We start from the raw sequence: 15,335 nt of genomic DNA, 5'->3' as shown, positions 1-15,335 counted from the left end.
CAAAGTTGAGGGAAGCCGGAAGCTTCATGACTGCCTGGCCGCCGGAGCCCCAGTGGAGGGGGAAACTGTAGCTGTCTCAGAGCTGACCTGCTGCAATGCCTGCCTGCCTGCTGCTCTGACGGACGGATGAGCCTGGAGTGGGGGGCCCAGGGCGCCCACAGTGGACCCGGCCCTGGAGCGAGACAGGCCCACAGCAGGGCTTCACTTCTGAGCCGGGAGCAGGCCCAGCACCGTCAGATGGGCCCTGGGCTGGCCTTTGCCATTTTGAACGTCTTCATCATTTTTTCTGTTCGGATGTGCATTTTGTACGACGTGATGAGGGCACGGGCTCAGAGGGCCTGGGATCGCAGCTCCTGCAGGGTTTCACCTCCTGCCGCCTCCGCGCCTTCCTGGGGGGACAGTGCAGCTGGCTGCGCCCCCACTCGCTGGGGCGCCGGGCCGTTCCTCCCAGCAGCTGCTGCTGTCTCCTGTCCTCTGTCCTTGGTCCCTGGTGGGGGCTTGGCCTCCAGGAGGGGCAGGGCCGGGCATGTACGTGCCCTGGTGGCTGAGGACCGGGCATGGGGCTGGCGGTCCTGCCTTGAGCCAGTGGTGTCACGGTGTGTTCAGCGGGCACCTTGGTGGGGCAAGCCTCTTACCCACCTCAGAGCCAGCCACTGAGCACTCTTGAGTCTGAGGCCGCAATCCCTGGGGGCCCACCTGCTGTGGATGGAGGTGACAGGCTCAGAAGAGATTGGCTGAAAGCAACAAGCATGAAATGTGGTCCCACCCCAGTGGGTCTGCTGGGCAGTTCTGCTTTGGGCCAGTCTGCCGTGTCATGGCTGGCCCTCTCCTGGGTCGGTCATCAGCTGGCGGCTCACTCGGAGCCTTGGGGAACCAGATTGGCCCTGCTCAGCGTGTGGCAGTTGGCAGGCTGTTGGCAGGGGCAGTGGGAGCAACCAGGTACCCTGGAGTCGGGGAACCCGGGCTGCTTCGGGTGGTGGCCGCGTTCCAAGGGCAACAAGAGAGGCCAGCCATAGTGAGCAGGTGTCTCTGAAGTCTCTGCCATGTGACATTCGCCACCACGTTGGCCAAAGCAAGACCCAGGCCAGCCCAGAGTCCAGGAACCAAGAAGGAATCCACCTCTTGATGGAAGGAGCTGCAAAAATGTGGATGCAGGGATGGGAGGAACCTCTGAAATGACATCAGCAAATGACATTTATTTTGATTTTTTCTTTTAAAAATCAGCACGTATTTTCCCACTTCTGAACTCTTACCAAAATTAGCTTAAGATTAGACCTCATGTATTTTTTATAGAACAGTTCTGTGCAAATCTATTTCAGAGTTCCCCAGAACTTTATTGCCTAGACTAAGGATTCCTTTAGACCTGCTGCCAAACCCAGATAATCATTAAACCACCCCAGTAACACGCCAGTTCACCGGATTAAGGAAAGAAAAGAAGGTATAAGTTGAGATGTGACGTCAGCCTCGTTTTAGGTATTTTTTCCTCCCCAGGACGGTGAGCCTGCCTTTTCCAGTTTTGAATGCCCTGTCTTTGTAGGAACTGTCAGGAGAAGGCGGGTGACCTCGTGCAGGTGGTCTGCAAAGATGGGAGGGCTTGTCTTATGTCTCCAGGGCTCTGGGCCCCATTTTAACGGTTTGTTTTGGCCCAAAGGAGTGGCACAGAATTCCAGAGTGTTTGGAAGGGTCCCTCATGTGGCTCTGTGACTGACCCCCTCCCCAGCACCCCAGCCCCACCAGATTCCTAGTCCCCTGCCACTCACCTTCCCCAACCGCTGTCCTGAGATCACCCTGCGCTGCTGTCTTCCCACTGGCCTTCTGGCTCCGTCTTGTGTCCTGAAATGCCCAGCAGTGTCCTGGCCACCAAACCCAGAGCCAGGAAAGGAGTGCGGGGGCCACGCTGCCAGGGGATCAGGGTTGACATGAAAATCGCTGGAGTCAGGAAATTCCCGGGCCCTTCCATCATTTGGGAAGACATTTGACCTGAGAGGCCCGGGGTGGGGGGATCAGGTTCCCTTCATGTCAGGAGGAACTGAGGTTCCTGTCAGGAACTGGCCTGGCAGGGAGGCGTCCGGGTGCTCTTCTCTCTGAGCAGAGTCCGAGTGGTTCTGTCTGACCCTTTCTAATAACTCGATTGGAGTTAAGCGCCACTTGCCACCTGTTCGCCTCGTTATCGCGTTCTCTCGTAACTGTTAACTTAGTTATCCCTGACAAGACTGAAGCCTGTATTTGGTGTGCCTATCAATTTGTTTGTAACTGAAGCTGAACCCCAAAGTACTGAGGGGGTTTTACTGTTCGTGGGTCAGTCCAGCCCAGTAGCTGTGTATTCCTCCTGCTTGGCTCCCGTGATGGTTTACAAATTAATCGTGCGTCTGGGGTGTGGTGATGGCGGGGCTCATGTCATGGAACGCAGTGGCCAGCGTGTGCGGATTCATTTGGCATCTTCACAGGCTGCCTGAGTTGCGGGACATGCACACGTGCCCCAGCTTGCTAAGGGGAGCAAGCTGACCTTGCCCCCTTCCTATAGCCCTACTGTAAGCCCCACTTTCAAGGGACTAAAGGGTACAGAGTCATCATTTCTGTTTTAGTTGAAGGACTTGCACAAATCGCCCAGGTGTTAATTGTGGAGGCAGGGTCATGACACCTGGCTTAGGAAGTCAGGCAGCCTTTCTGCTGGAAGGGAGGTGTCCTGTCTAACAGAGGATGCTTGAGTCTCAGGGGCTGTGGCTGCTAATTACAACGGAAGGAATACAACTGAAGGTGAACTTCCACACATTTTGACAGTTGGTTTAAGTGGCTTTTCATTCTCTTCTGTGTTCTATTAATGTGTCATACTTGCTTGACAAAATGATCTTTGAGGAAAGGAAGCCCATATGTATTCCTTGGTGCCCAGCCCATGGGTAACATATAATTTTGTTAAAATTGAACCATGGAAATGGCAGTAGCTACTGATGCTCTGAATGTGAGGAGCGGAATCATGAGAACAAGCAGTTCTGCTAAGGTTTTGGGATTCTGTGGTTGGGAGGCTGGGGTGGCAGCGGGTGGGGGTGGCCCTGTTGTGATTTGGGGCTGCTGGGAGCATGAGGAGGCAGGTACCTGGTGGGTCAGGGTGAGCGGTGGGGCCAACCAGGTATTCACCCCAGCTGCTGGGAAATAAAATCAGGAGGCATGGGGTGGAGACGATGCGGAAAATAACCATGGTTGCCAGTAAGAATGGTGGCTCAGATGGTAAAGAATCTGCCTGCAATGCAGGAGACCTGGGTTTGATCCCTGGGTTGGGAAGATCCCCTGGAGAGGAAAATGGCAACCCACTCCAGTAATCCCATGGACAGAGGGACCTGGTTGGGGGTAGGGTGCTATAGTCCATGGTGTCACAAAGAATTGGACACGACTGAGTGACTAACACTTTTTCATATCTGCTGGCCCCCAGTGATCCACATCTGCTCCAGCTAAGGAGGAAAGCACAGGACTGGGGGAAGGGTGAGGACCGAAAGCCTAGGACAGGGTGGCTCAGCCTTCGTCTGCTGCCTGCTAGTGTCCCCTTGAGGTGCCTCAAGTTGAGGCACCTGGGAGGGCCAGAAGCAGCGTGTGCTGAAGCTGGTCTGGGTGGTTCGAGAGGGAATTTTGTTTAATGCAGCCATCATGCAAAATTAAATTATCCTGTATCAGTATTCAATGAATAAAAGCTATTAGTATATCAGAAGCAAAGGTAAAAATATTCAAATATATACACATAAGTATATACTATATATAGGCATAACTGAATCCTTTGCTTTACACCTGGAACTGATAATATTGTGAGCCAACACTACCTCAAAAAAGTACTCAAAACATGTTACTTTCTAATTGTTTCATTGCATTGGGAGGTTACTTTCATCTCCTGAGTCAGTATGATAAAAATACTATATGCTGGTGAGCTGCAGTGTATCTCTTTTTAGCTCCACACTCAGTGACTTCACACTGATAGCTTGAAACTGGCCATGGTGGGAATATTTGTACCACATATGCGTGCACGTCTTGCCTCTCTATACAACAGAGCAGTACTTCCTCTCTGACTTGGTTCTCTCTGTCTGGCTTTGAGTGTGGACCATAGCCTCCGAATGCCTTCAACCCCCTTGAGGGGGAACCAGAAACTCTATCCAAAAGCTTCCTTCTTTGGACTCGAACATTTCCAAGGATGGAGGCAAAAGAAATGATCATAGCTTAAAGGGCTTTTGGTCTTCCCAGGTCGCTCAGTGGTAAAGAATCCATCTGCCAACGCAGGAGATGCAGGTTCAGTCCCTGAGTCGGGAGGATCCTCTGGAGGAGGAAATGGCAACCCACTCCAGTCTTCTTGCCTGGAAAATCCCATGGACAGAGGAGCCTGGCGGGCTACAGTCCCTGGGGTCTCAAAGAGTCAGACATTCCTTGGTGACTGAGCATGCAAAGGGCTTTCAGTTTCCTTGTCTTCTAGTCTGTTGATGATATGTGGGATTAAAAATGAGCAGAAGTGTTGATACTGTCAACAGAATGGACCACAAAAGCTTTATTAGTTGAAAATGCCAGTAGGAATTAAAAGAAAGAATGAGCTGCAGTGATTATAGCTCTACGTACACAAGGACCAGTGAACATGGTAACGGGTTCCTTGTCTAATTAAAATTTCCACCTAAGAATGATAAAGTCTGATTTTAGTTCACAGGAGACTCGAACCCAGGAGACTCCTGCAGGAAATCCTCTGCTTCCATAGGCAGGGAAGCCAGCTCCCTGGGTGTCCCCCCCAAAGCTTAAGCAAACCTCCCCTGAGTGTTCCCCCCAAACCCTGGGCACACCTCCCCTGAGCGTTCCCCCCACCATCGCCCCCTGCAACCTGGGCACATCCCCTGAGTGTTCCCCCCACCATCCCCACCTCTGCACCCTGGGCACACCTCCCCTGAGTGTTCCCCCCACCATCGCCCCCTGCAACCTGGGCACATCCCCTGAGTGTTTCCCCCACCATTCCCACCTCCACACCCTGGGCGCACCTCCCCTGAGTGTTCCCCCCAAACCCTGGGCGCACCTCCCCTGAGTGTTTCCCCCACCATCGCCCCCTGCAACCTGGACACATCCCCTGAGTGTTCCCCCCACACCCTGGGTGCACCTCTGACACCAGAGTACAGTGAGTTTGACCCGTCGGGTCCCAGCTTTCTCAGATCAGGTTGCCCATCTGTAAAGTGCCAGTCAAGAATGTTGACCCTCACCAGCATGCCTTTAATAGTTTGTTATTAGAGAAATAAAACAAGTGAATCAAATAGGATTAACCCCTTCAAATGATTTAACTATTTCTTACAAATAACAAAGAACAAATTCCTTTCATTCTGTAGAGGATAACCAGAAACGTGGAGCTGTGGGGGTCTCTGTAAGAATTAGCAGCTTGGTATAGCTGCTGATTCTGGACGAGTTGACGGTCTTTATTTCTCTTGTTCAGGATAATAAAGCTTTTCCATCAAAGGAGACTAATTCCTTGTTTGAAATCTCACTTATAGCAGGAGGATTAGCAGGCCTTTACCTAGATGTTTTGAAGTAGCCACGTATTTGCCTCCACTTCTCTCTAGTCTCCTGGCATTTTGGAATAAGAGCTTTAACTCATCAAGTGGATGAATAATAGGAGCCACCCTTACAGCCTGAGAAATGAAGCATGAGGTTATATACTTGGACTTTCTCATAATGTTCATCTTTGGTTAAAATTACTTTCCTGTGTTTTTAAGTGTATGGATTATTCTAAATGTCATGTCATGCTGGCTAATTGAAACAGCCTCAGAGTCTTAATGACTTACTAGAGCAAAGGCTCATGTCTTGCACTTGTCACTGTCCAGGATGGGTCAGTGGGGGCTGGGCAGCAAAATGCTGTCTTCCATGCAGTGATTCGGGGACCTAAGCTGCTGCTGTCTGGGGTCTGCTGGTTTCCAGACTTGGGAATCCTCTCTGGCTCCTCTATATTTGGCCACAGGCATGAGAAGAAAGGTGTACGGTTGGGTAGGAGTGTTTTGGCCAGGCCTGTTGGGATTCTTCCCTTTCACTGATATTCCAGTGGTCAGTACTCAGTTACCCAGCAACAGCACAACTATAAACCTGGGATATATGGTCTCTGTCCCCAGGAGGAAAAGGGAATGGAGTTGGCAAGCTTGCAGCATTACCTTGGCCAGACCAGAATACTCAGATCACCAAAGCTGCATTTTAAGAGTGTATTTTCAAGTCTTCAGAAGGTCTCTGGCCATAGAGCAGATGCAGAGCATAGTGGTCAAGAGCATGACCTCAGTTCAGATTCCCTGAATTCAAATCCCACCTCCATCACTTATCAGATATGACAAGTGTCCTAGTCTGTCTCGGTGACTCAGCTTTCTCATTGTGAAATGGGGATAACAAAGAAAATCACTAGAGTTTGTGTGAGAATGAGATGATGTAATATATGTAAAATGCTTAGAGTTATGAATGGATATAATTAACAACATGTAAGTGTTTGTTAATGGACTTCCCAGGTGGCTCAGTAGTAAAGAATCTGCTTGCTAATGCAGGAGATGCAGGTTTGATTCTTGGGTCAGGGAAGATCCCCTGGAGAAGGAAATGGCAGTCCATTCCAGTATTCTTGCCTGGGAAATTGTGTAGACAGAAGGAGCCTGCGGACTATAGTCCACGGGGTTGCAGAGAGTTGGACACAACTTGTCTTCTGAACAGTGACAACAACAACAAGTATTTGTTAAATAAATTTTCTAGAAATGAGACTAGTAATAAAGAGACCTATTGTCCTTTTTGGTGAGTTGTCCGTTCCAGTGTTCTTGCCTGGAGAGTCCTGTGGACGGTGGAGCATGGTGGGCTGCCGTCTCTGGGGTCACACAGAGTCGGACACAACTGAAGCGACTTAGCAGCAGCAGCAGCAAATATATTGCCATTCAGATGAAGAATGTTTCTTTTTGTTGTAAAAATGTTTATTGAGCAACTATTAATTATAATGGGCCAAACCTGACTATAGAATCTGAGCAAGTGGGTTTGTCACTGAGTCAAAGGAAACAGCATGTTTTCTCCACCAACTTTTCCTTTTAAACTCTGTGTCTCTCAATCCATGGTCCCATCGGCATCTTGGTTTCCACTCTCCAAATCCATGGCTTCTTCTGGGTCCCTGAGAGTGAAAGGTGACATTGGCCCAGTGCCTCTCCTCCCCTGGCCACGTCTTATGGGTCCTGTCAAGGTCATTCACGTAGTGGGTATGATTTCTGTCTACCTGTTAGGCAGTTTGCTTCCAATCTGTTTATATGATATACAATATGTATATATGTGCTACCTCTTCCGTTAGGATCCAGATTTGGGGATAATGCATGATTTTATTTATTTATTTTTTAATTGATTTATTTTAAAATTCTGATTGATCGATTTGGCTGTGCCGGGTCTTAGTTGTGACATGTGGGATCTTTAGTTGTGGCACATGGGATCTAGTTCCCTGACCAGGGATCAAACCCCGGCCCACTGCATTGGGAGCATGGAGTCTTAGCCTCTGGACCACCAGGGAAGTTCCAGGTAATGGTTGATTTTGGAAAACACAGGAGGGCAACAGGAAGTGATTTCTGGGTTCCAGTCCCCACCGCAGGAGCAGGCTGGCTTAACAGGCTCTTTCTCTTGCAGCTGGACGACTGCACCCTGCAGCTCTCCCACAATGGGACTTACCTGGACTTGGAGGCCACGCTGGCCGAGCAACGGGACGAGTTAGAAGGCTTCCAGGATGACGCTGGGTAAGACTGAATGCTGTCCCTGCCAGCTGGTCCCGACCCTCCACGAAGTGGGGCTTCACTGAGGCCTTCAAATATTTTGGAGAAATCACCATAGCTTTCACCTTGTCTCACTCACAGTCACACAAAAGGACTCACTCACCAGGAGTAACTGCAGACCCTTTGAATTTGAGTAGCTCTTCTTGCTAAGACTACTCAGGGGTTGGAGAATTTCTGGTGTAGTTTAATTAAGCATGTGATATTTACATTCAAAATTTCTTTTTAAACCAAATGTAGTTAAATCAATATTTTACAGATTTTAGTGGATTGACAACTATTTTATACATTGTTTTTAATGGTAACTACTGGATATTTAGTTTTTTGGCAGATGCCCCTTTAGATCATTTTATACTGTATCATCTTTTGAACTCATTACAGTGGAAAAAATAATTATTAATTATGTTAGTTAATATCAAGTTACTCTTAGCCTGTATCTAGAATTGCTTAGTATTTCTGATTGCTGTGAGTTTGAATAAAGCAATTCATATAAAAAATCAGAAAAATGTACAGAAAGCAAAGCCACTGTAGGAATATACCCATACAATTAGCCATTCCTATATTTATTAGATTATTTTTTCAAGTGATTGTTTTCTTCTCTTCCAGATTTTCTTAACTTTTCGCATCAAAATGATTTTTAACTCCCAGAAGAGCCGAGAGTAAAGCATTGACATTTTCCAAATAACCCTTTACCCAGCTTCCCATGATGCTAACATATTACATAACCAGTGCAAATTTGCCCAAACCAAGACATTAATATTTGTAAAATACTATTATGTATTTATTCAGTTATTGAAATACACTTTGGATGGGGCCCCCTGCCTCCCTTTCTACTCCTCATTCATCCAGAACCAAGTCTGTCTCTGATTTTATCACCTTCCTCCTTACAAACCTTCAGAGGCTCCCTCTTTCTTTCCAAATAATGCCCAGCCATCTTTGTCTGCTATTCAGAGATCTCTTCAAAAATTCTTTTGAGGCTGCCTTTCCCGAGTTAAAAATATATCGCAGTCAAATGAATATTATCTGAGGCTCAAAAAATGAGGAAAAATGGGAACCTTCTTGGTGTTGCTTTCCTACCTGACACCAGAATATACTGATGACTTCCTGGGTTTCCTCTGCTTTAGTACCTATCACAAATTATGGTCCTTTCTCCATTAATGGTCCCCTTAATTATCCCTCTTCTCTGCTGCTAAAATTCTACTAGGTCAGAACTGGGCCTGCCTGAGTATCCAGCCTAGCATTTTCTCAACACATTAGAGGCACTTAGTGTACACTAGGAGCCAGGTGAACAGAGGAGCCCAGAATGGGTTCCTGAGTGTCACGCACTTAAGCACCAAGGTCAGGGTCCTTGGTAGGAACCTAGTCAAGTTCTCTGAGGATGCCCTTCCTGTCTCCTGAGTGTATTCATAAACCATGAAAGACCTGGGAAATGCCTTAGGCTATGCACACATGAGGGGTATCTCTACTAAGTCGCATCAAATTCTACTCATCATCATTTTAAAAAATTACATTGTTAAGACTGAAAGATTTGAGGAAATTCCTTTGCTATCATTTTTTACCAAGTGTTTGGCAATAACATCCTTTTATTTAAGATGTCAGCATTAGGTTGCATGACAGTCAAATGGGATCACTTCATGTTTCATTGATCAAATAGATCTCAGGAGTGTTATGAGTAGATCATTGCCAGTTTGAACAATGTCCCTAGTGGTGTTATGCTTAAAGACCATGACCTGTCTGATATTTTTTTTTTTTTTCCTTGTCAAAACATGACTAGTTTGGAGATGACAGCTTGGAAAAAAGTGTTAATGTATTAGCTAACAGTATCAAGAGTTAAGAGTGGGGAAGAAAATAACCTTATGGAGCACCTGACATGCCAACCACTGTGTTAGGTACCTTATTCATGGCATGTTTGTTTACTGGTTCATTCCCTTAATAGGCACAAACATGGGATTAGATTTTCTGATCTCCATGTTTCATTTGAAACAACTGAGGGTCAGGAGTTAAATTACATGTCCAGGGAGGCAGAGCTGGTAGAAGGTGGAGCAACGTTTGACTGTAGGTGTGACTGGTTCCAAGTCCGTGCTCCTCTGCCATCCCAGGAGCTCCTGGGATGTACATATCAGGTTCTCCTGAGGGTGTACACTGGCACCCGAGGGGATGTATGGTTGGTTCATGGAAGGGCTTCCTCAGTTCCAGGCTAATTTACTGTCTGTAGCTGGAGCAACGGCTACTGCAGGGGGGCTCCATCCCCTGGCCCTGAGGCTACAGCTCATACCGTAAACATGGTGTCCAGATGCCAGTTTCTTTGCAGCCATGCCTAGAGAGCCAGGGAGCCTGCTGCAAGCCCCCAGAGCAGATCCTGGGGCTAACCTCACTTGGTTCCCTTCTGAGCCGTCACCTGACCATGGCTCTGTCTGACAGGGGCAGCCTTGACCACATTTCTGCACCCTCATGGCATGGGGTGCTGGGGAAACAAGTTATGGAAGGCAGGACTCACGACGTGGGAAACTGCAGACACTGGGGTGGGAGGAGGTGGCCCAGAGGATGTCGGGTAGCCGCACGTTTGACTGCTGGGTCCCAAACCCACCTCGGAATGGGGTTTCTATCTGAAATAGTCTGCATTTGTGGAATTCAGCCTTTGTCCTCCGGAACACATCCAGGATGACTTTCCTGTTTATCTGGAAGAGTGTGAGGAAGCCACCTCTCCTGGTCTCTGGTCAGCAGAGCCCCTGGGCCTGGCCTGGGCTGCAGAAGACAGGCCAGGATGGTGCTGTCCTGGCATTGCTGGGTCACTCTGGTGATCCCTGGGTCCTGAGCACTTCTGTGAGCACTGGTGGCCTGTGATGAGTTACTGGGCACTGGCTGGAAGCAGCCTGACGGTGGAGGCTTCCTGCATAGGAGGGAGGTATCTGGGTGCATCTGCAGGGAACGCTTGCACTGAGTGGCCCTCCTGGGTCTTGTCTTAGAGGCTTTGGCATTTGGCAGAGTCTGTGTGCCTGAGAGCTCATGCCTCCCTCGAACAGGAGTTAAAATATAATTTCCTCCTGGTTAAGAATTGCCCTTGTGAAGCGTGAAAAGGGCAAATGAAACCATTCTGTTTCTTGATTTTTTTTTGTTAAATTATAGGAAAATACCTGCTCACGCTGTGGCCACTTAATGAAGATGGGTGGCAGGGTGTGTGGAGATGGTGGTGGTGTCGGCTGAGTGTGTTCAGAGTCAGTTTTTCTTGCTGGAGGAGCTGGTTTCTTTGTTCTTGTCCGTTACCCTGCTCTTTTCTGCCAGGACTAAAATTTAACTTACCCCTTGTTTATAATGATCACTCAGACTATATAGCTAGTTGGAGAAGAGGAGAAAGACCTTCAAAAGTACAAGGACAAAGCAATTATCATGCTAGCAGAGTAAAGCCAGGTCTGTTTATTGCCTTCCAAAGCCAGTGAAGTGAGCAGACACAGCAGGGGGCAGTGGAAACCGAAGCCCCTGGGTTATTATTCCCGACCCTGCCATTGTGCAAGGTGGGGCAAATCACTCTACCTCTGATGGGAGTTTATAATAAACTCAGGACAATGTTACCCAGTCCCATTTCCCTCCTTGTATCAGCAGCGACCCCAGCAGAGGGTCGCTGAGGAGAGCGTAAAGAGCAGCAGTGCGCAGTAGTTAGGGGCGTGAGCTTTGCAGCTAACCTCAGGGCTGTGTGACTATGGGAATGTTACTTTACCTCTCTGAACCTCGGTTTCCTTATAAGTGGGGAAATCATAATATAACCATCATACTGCTTCCTTGGGTTGTTGTGAGGTAAAATATGATGATGTATCTAAAACATTAAGCTGGTTCCCAGCATGTAAGACAAACCCAAAGCTAGCAGCTTTAGCTATAATTACCGTCATAGTTTGAGATCATGCACTGATACGGGAGTCATTGGGTTTTAGGACGGGATGGGGTCTGTGCAGAGCACTCATGGGGAGAGCTCATTTTTTTAGTTAAGAAAACTGAGGCTGGAGCCTTTCGCGTGGGGCAGAGGTGGCCCAGATTCTGCCTCCCCCAGCTCCCCAGCCCTGGACCTTGTTGCTTAGTCCCACCCTCCCTGCCTCTGATAGGAAAGGCACATAGGGGCTGTCACAAAGAAGTGGGGTTGGAGGTTAGTCCTGAAGGCCAGAGGGTGTGCTTTGCCAAGGTAGCGAGGGCCACAGGTCGGGGTGTGGTAGACCTGTGAGTGGCCCTGAGAAGCACCGGGCTTCAGGGACTCTGGGAGGACCTGCGTGGTTGTTGAGCACGTCCCCAGGTGCTCCTGACCTGGAGGAACCCTGGACACTCACCTCTGCTTCGGCTGGACTCCCCTCAGGCCTTCGCTGGAGGGTCGGTGCTGAGACAGCGCTTCTCTCTCTCGGCTTCCCCACCCTGCCAGCCCCACTCCTGTGCCCACCGCACTGTGGGGGTGGGGAGGCCAGATGAGATGAGACCCTGTGGAGTGGGGGTGGGGAGAGCACAGTGTGAGCCTCAGAAATGAAGGATGGGGGTGGGAAGGGCTGTGAGGAAGCCCGTTCGCAGGAGCAGGTGGGCCCCCACCCCACCCTGCCAGCCCCCATGATTGGGGAGTGCAGAGGAGTTTGGGGAGAGCTCTGGTTTGACTCTTAGACACCCAACTTCTCAGCCTGCAGCACGTGAGCCCAAAGATCCATGTGTAGGTAGCAGGGGTCCAGGAACCCCTGAGATTTCTTCCAGTTTGTTTGGGTATGCAGGGTTTGGGGGTGGAGAGGGGTTTCATAGGATGCTCAAAGAATTCTTTACTTTCCAAAATGTCATGTTGGAAGGAATAAGAAGCTGTTTTCCCTCCTTACTGTAAAAGTTAACCTGTGACATCTCTGTCAAGGTTTCCTTGGCATCTGGACCTGGTAGAAAGGGAAATCACTAAAATACATTTTAAACCCAAATCTAAAAACCTACTGAACTCAAAAAACCAAACCACAAACAAAAAACTTTAACAAAAGAGAGATTCTGGTTAAAGGTGTGGATGGGACGCAGTAAAGGGTTTCCCCCGACTTTTCCTCTTAAGCCGGGAGTATAGGTATGTTGTTGTCTGAGGCTCTCTTGGCAAATCACCAAAGAACTAAGGGTCTCCCATCTTCTCAGTGCAAGGCTCGGACTGCAGGCCATCAGCCCTGCTCTGGTTACGGGTGGGTGGCTTCAGTGCTGAGCTGAGCAGGGCAGCCCAGAGGGCCCCGCACACCGGCTTTGGGTCAGTGCTAGACCACAGCCTCCAATCACCCTGGGAGAAAGTCACTTAGAAGTGCTCAGGCAAGACAAATGAGCTTCCGTGCTGAGAAGACAGTGGAACTGGCATGGCTGTAAGTTCCCTTGAATGCCAAATTGTACGATAGAACAAACATGGTGACAGGTAGGAGTCAGGAGTCCAGCTGGGTGCTGGGCTTTCTGGTGTGGGCTGGACTCAGAAGAAAACTGACCTGCAAAGGGGGAGCCCTCCCAGAACCCCTCCAATAACAGAGCAGGGAGGCTGCAGTCAGCGTGGCCCACTGTGAGGGGGGAAGGCAGTGAACCTAATGGATCTGAACCTGGTGGCCAAGGAAGGCAGGTGGACTGGGGCCTGGGCCAGCAAAAGAATCTGTAGATGTGATGCTAGTCGAGGGAGGGAAACAGGAGAAGAAAACGGATACCTGCCATTTGGTGGATGGTATACAGATGGTGGACTACTTAGAGAATTAGGGTGGTTATGGGGGGCAATTTGGGGAGGGGGAGAAGAGGTTTATACATGTTAATCTGGGATTATGTCAAGCCATCCTTAAGTTGCAAGGTGGCCAGGTGAGAAATATTGGCCTGGGACTCAGGTGAGGAACATCAAGGCCCAGAGAGATTGGGGGTGATCTCTTGGAGTTGAAAACCAAAACCTTCTCTAAAAATTGAAGTCTATTAAAAAAATTAACATTTAATTACTTTTATTTTTGAGGGTAGCAGCACCGTGTGGCATGTGGAATCTTAATTCCCCAGCCAGAGATCAAACCCATGCCCTGTGCAGTGGAAGCACGGGGTCTTAACTGCTGGACCACTGGGAAGTCCCAAATCTGTTTCTTAAAAAGTGGATAATTAAGCCATTTCAAGGGTAATAAATTGATTACAAGATGCTCTTAGGAACCCAGGCTTCTTTTATCTTTCTGCTCTGCCATCCTGATGATGTAGCTTTCATCTTTCATCATAGTTACAATATGGCTCTCCCACCAGCATCACATCAAGCCAGGACGTTGTATGTTGAATAGGGTACAGTTTTCCATGATGTAAACAAGAGATTCCAAATTGTGGCAGGTTGTCTATAAAGGTAAAAATTTCTTTCCTGTGTAAGAGTCCAACTATAGGTAGTCTTTCTTGGGACTGGTAGAACAGCCATTCATCTTCAAAATGAGAATTCCATCTCTGTATCTAAAGTTGTTGCTTCAGCTTTTCCCTTTTCATCCTTATCCTAGCTTCCAGAAAGATGGAAATGGACAGAAGGAGTGCATGTCCATTCTGTGGGCACATAGCTTTCACTTTCATGGCATCGGCCAAAGCTTAGGTTCATGATCATGAATTGTGGGCTTCAGTCAATTCAGTTCAGTTCAGTCATGTCTGACTCTGTGACCATATGGACTGTAGCATGCCAGGCTTCCCTGTCCGTCACTAACTCTCAGAGCTTACTCAAACTCATGTCCATTGAGTCAGTGATGCGATCCAACCATCTCATCCTCTGTCATGCCCTTCTCTTCCTGCCTTCAGTCTTTCCCAGCATCAGGGTCTTTTCCAGTGAGTCAGTTCTTCACATCAGGTGGCCAGAGTATTGGAGTTTCAGCTTCAGCATCAGTCCTTCCAATGAATATTCAGGACTGATTTCCTTTAGGATGGACTGGTTGGATCTCCTTTCAGTCCAAGAGACTCTCAAGTCTTCTCCAACACCACAGTTCAAAAGCATCTTCGGCACTCAGCTTTCTTCATGGTCCAACTCTCACATCCATACATGACTACTGGAAAAACCATAGCTTTGACTAGATGAAACTTTGTTGGCAAAGTAATGTCTCTGCTTTTTAATATGCTGCCTAGGTTGGTCATAGCTTTTCTTCCAGGGAGCAAGCGTCTTTTAATTTCATGACTGCAGTCACCATCTGCAGTGATTTTGGAGCCCAAAACATGATTTTCTTTTTTTGAATGCTGAGTTTTAAGCTAGCTTTTTCACTCTCCTCTTTCACTTTCATCAAGAGGCTTGTTAGTTCCTCTTCACTTTCTGCCATAAGGGGTATCATTCTACATATTTGAGGTTATTGATATTTCTCCTGGCAATCTTGATTCCAGCTTGAGCTTCATCCAGCCTGGCATTTCACATGATGTACTCTGCAAATAAGTTAAATAAGCAGGGTGACAGTATACAGCCTTGATGTACTCCTTTTCCTATTTGGAACCAGTCTGTTGTTCCATGTCCAGTTCTAACTATTGCTTTTTGACCTGCATACAGATGTCTCAGGAGGCAGGTCAGGTGGTCTGGTATTCCCATCTCTTGAAGAATTTTCCACAGTTTGTTGTGATCCACAT

At 48.3% G+C, this 15,335-nt stretch overlaps 1 protein-coding gene across 9 annotated transcripts in view; it reads left to right on the top strand.

Annotated features, from left to right (window-relative positions):
- FHOD3 (formin homology 2 domain containing 3) overlaps nt 1–15,335 on the top strand; it is a 503,163-nt gene that overhangs the window by 54,085 nt on the left and 433,743 nt on the right. For all 9 annotated transcript variants that reach the window (XM_043443940.1, XM_043443933.1, XM_043443935.1 and 6 more), the window contains exon 2: nt 7,630–7,736. In XM_043443940.1, the coding sequence (XP_043299875.1) occupies nt 7,630–7,736 (107 nt within the window). The remainder of the gene's footprint in view (nt 1–7,629; nt 7,737–15,335) is intronic.

This window comes from Cervus canadensis, chromosome 23, assembly GCF_019320065.1.
Source record: "Cervus canadensis isolate Bull #8, Minnesota chromosome 23, ASM1932006v1, whole genome shotgun sequence".
Classification (NCBI taxonomy): Eukaryota; Metazoa; Chordata; class Mammalia; order Artiodactyla; family Cervidae; genus Cervus; species Cervus canadensis.
This window is presented reverse-complemented; position numbering and strand designations above follow the sequence as displayed.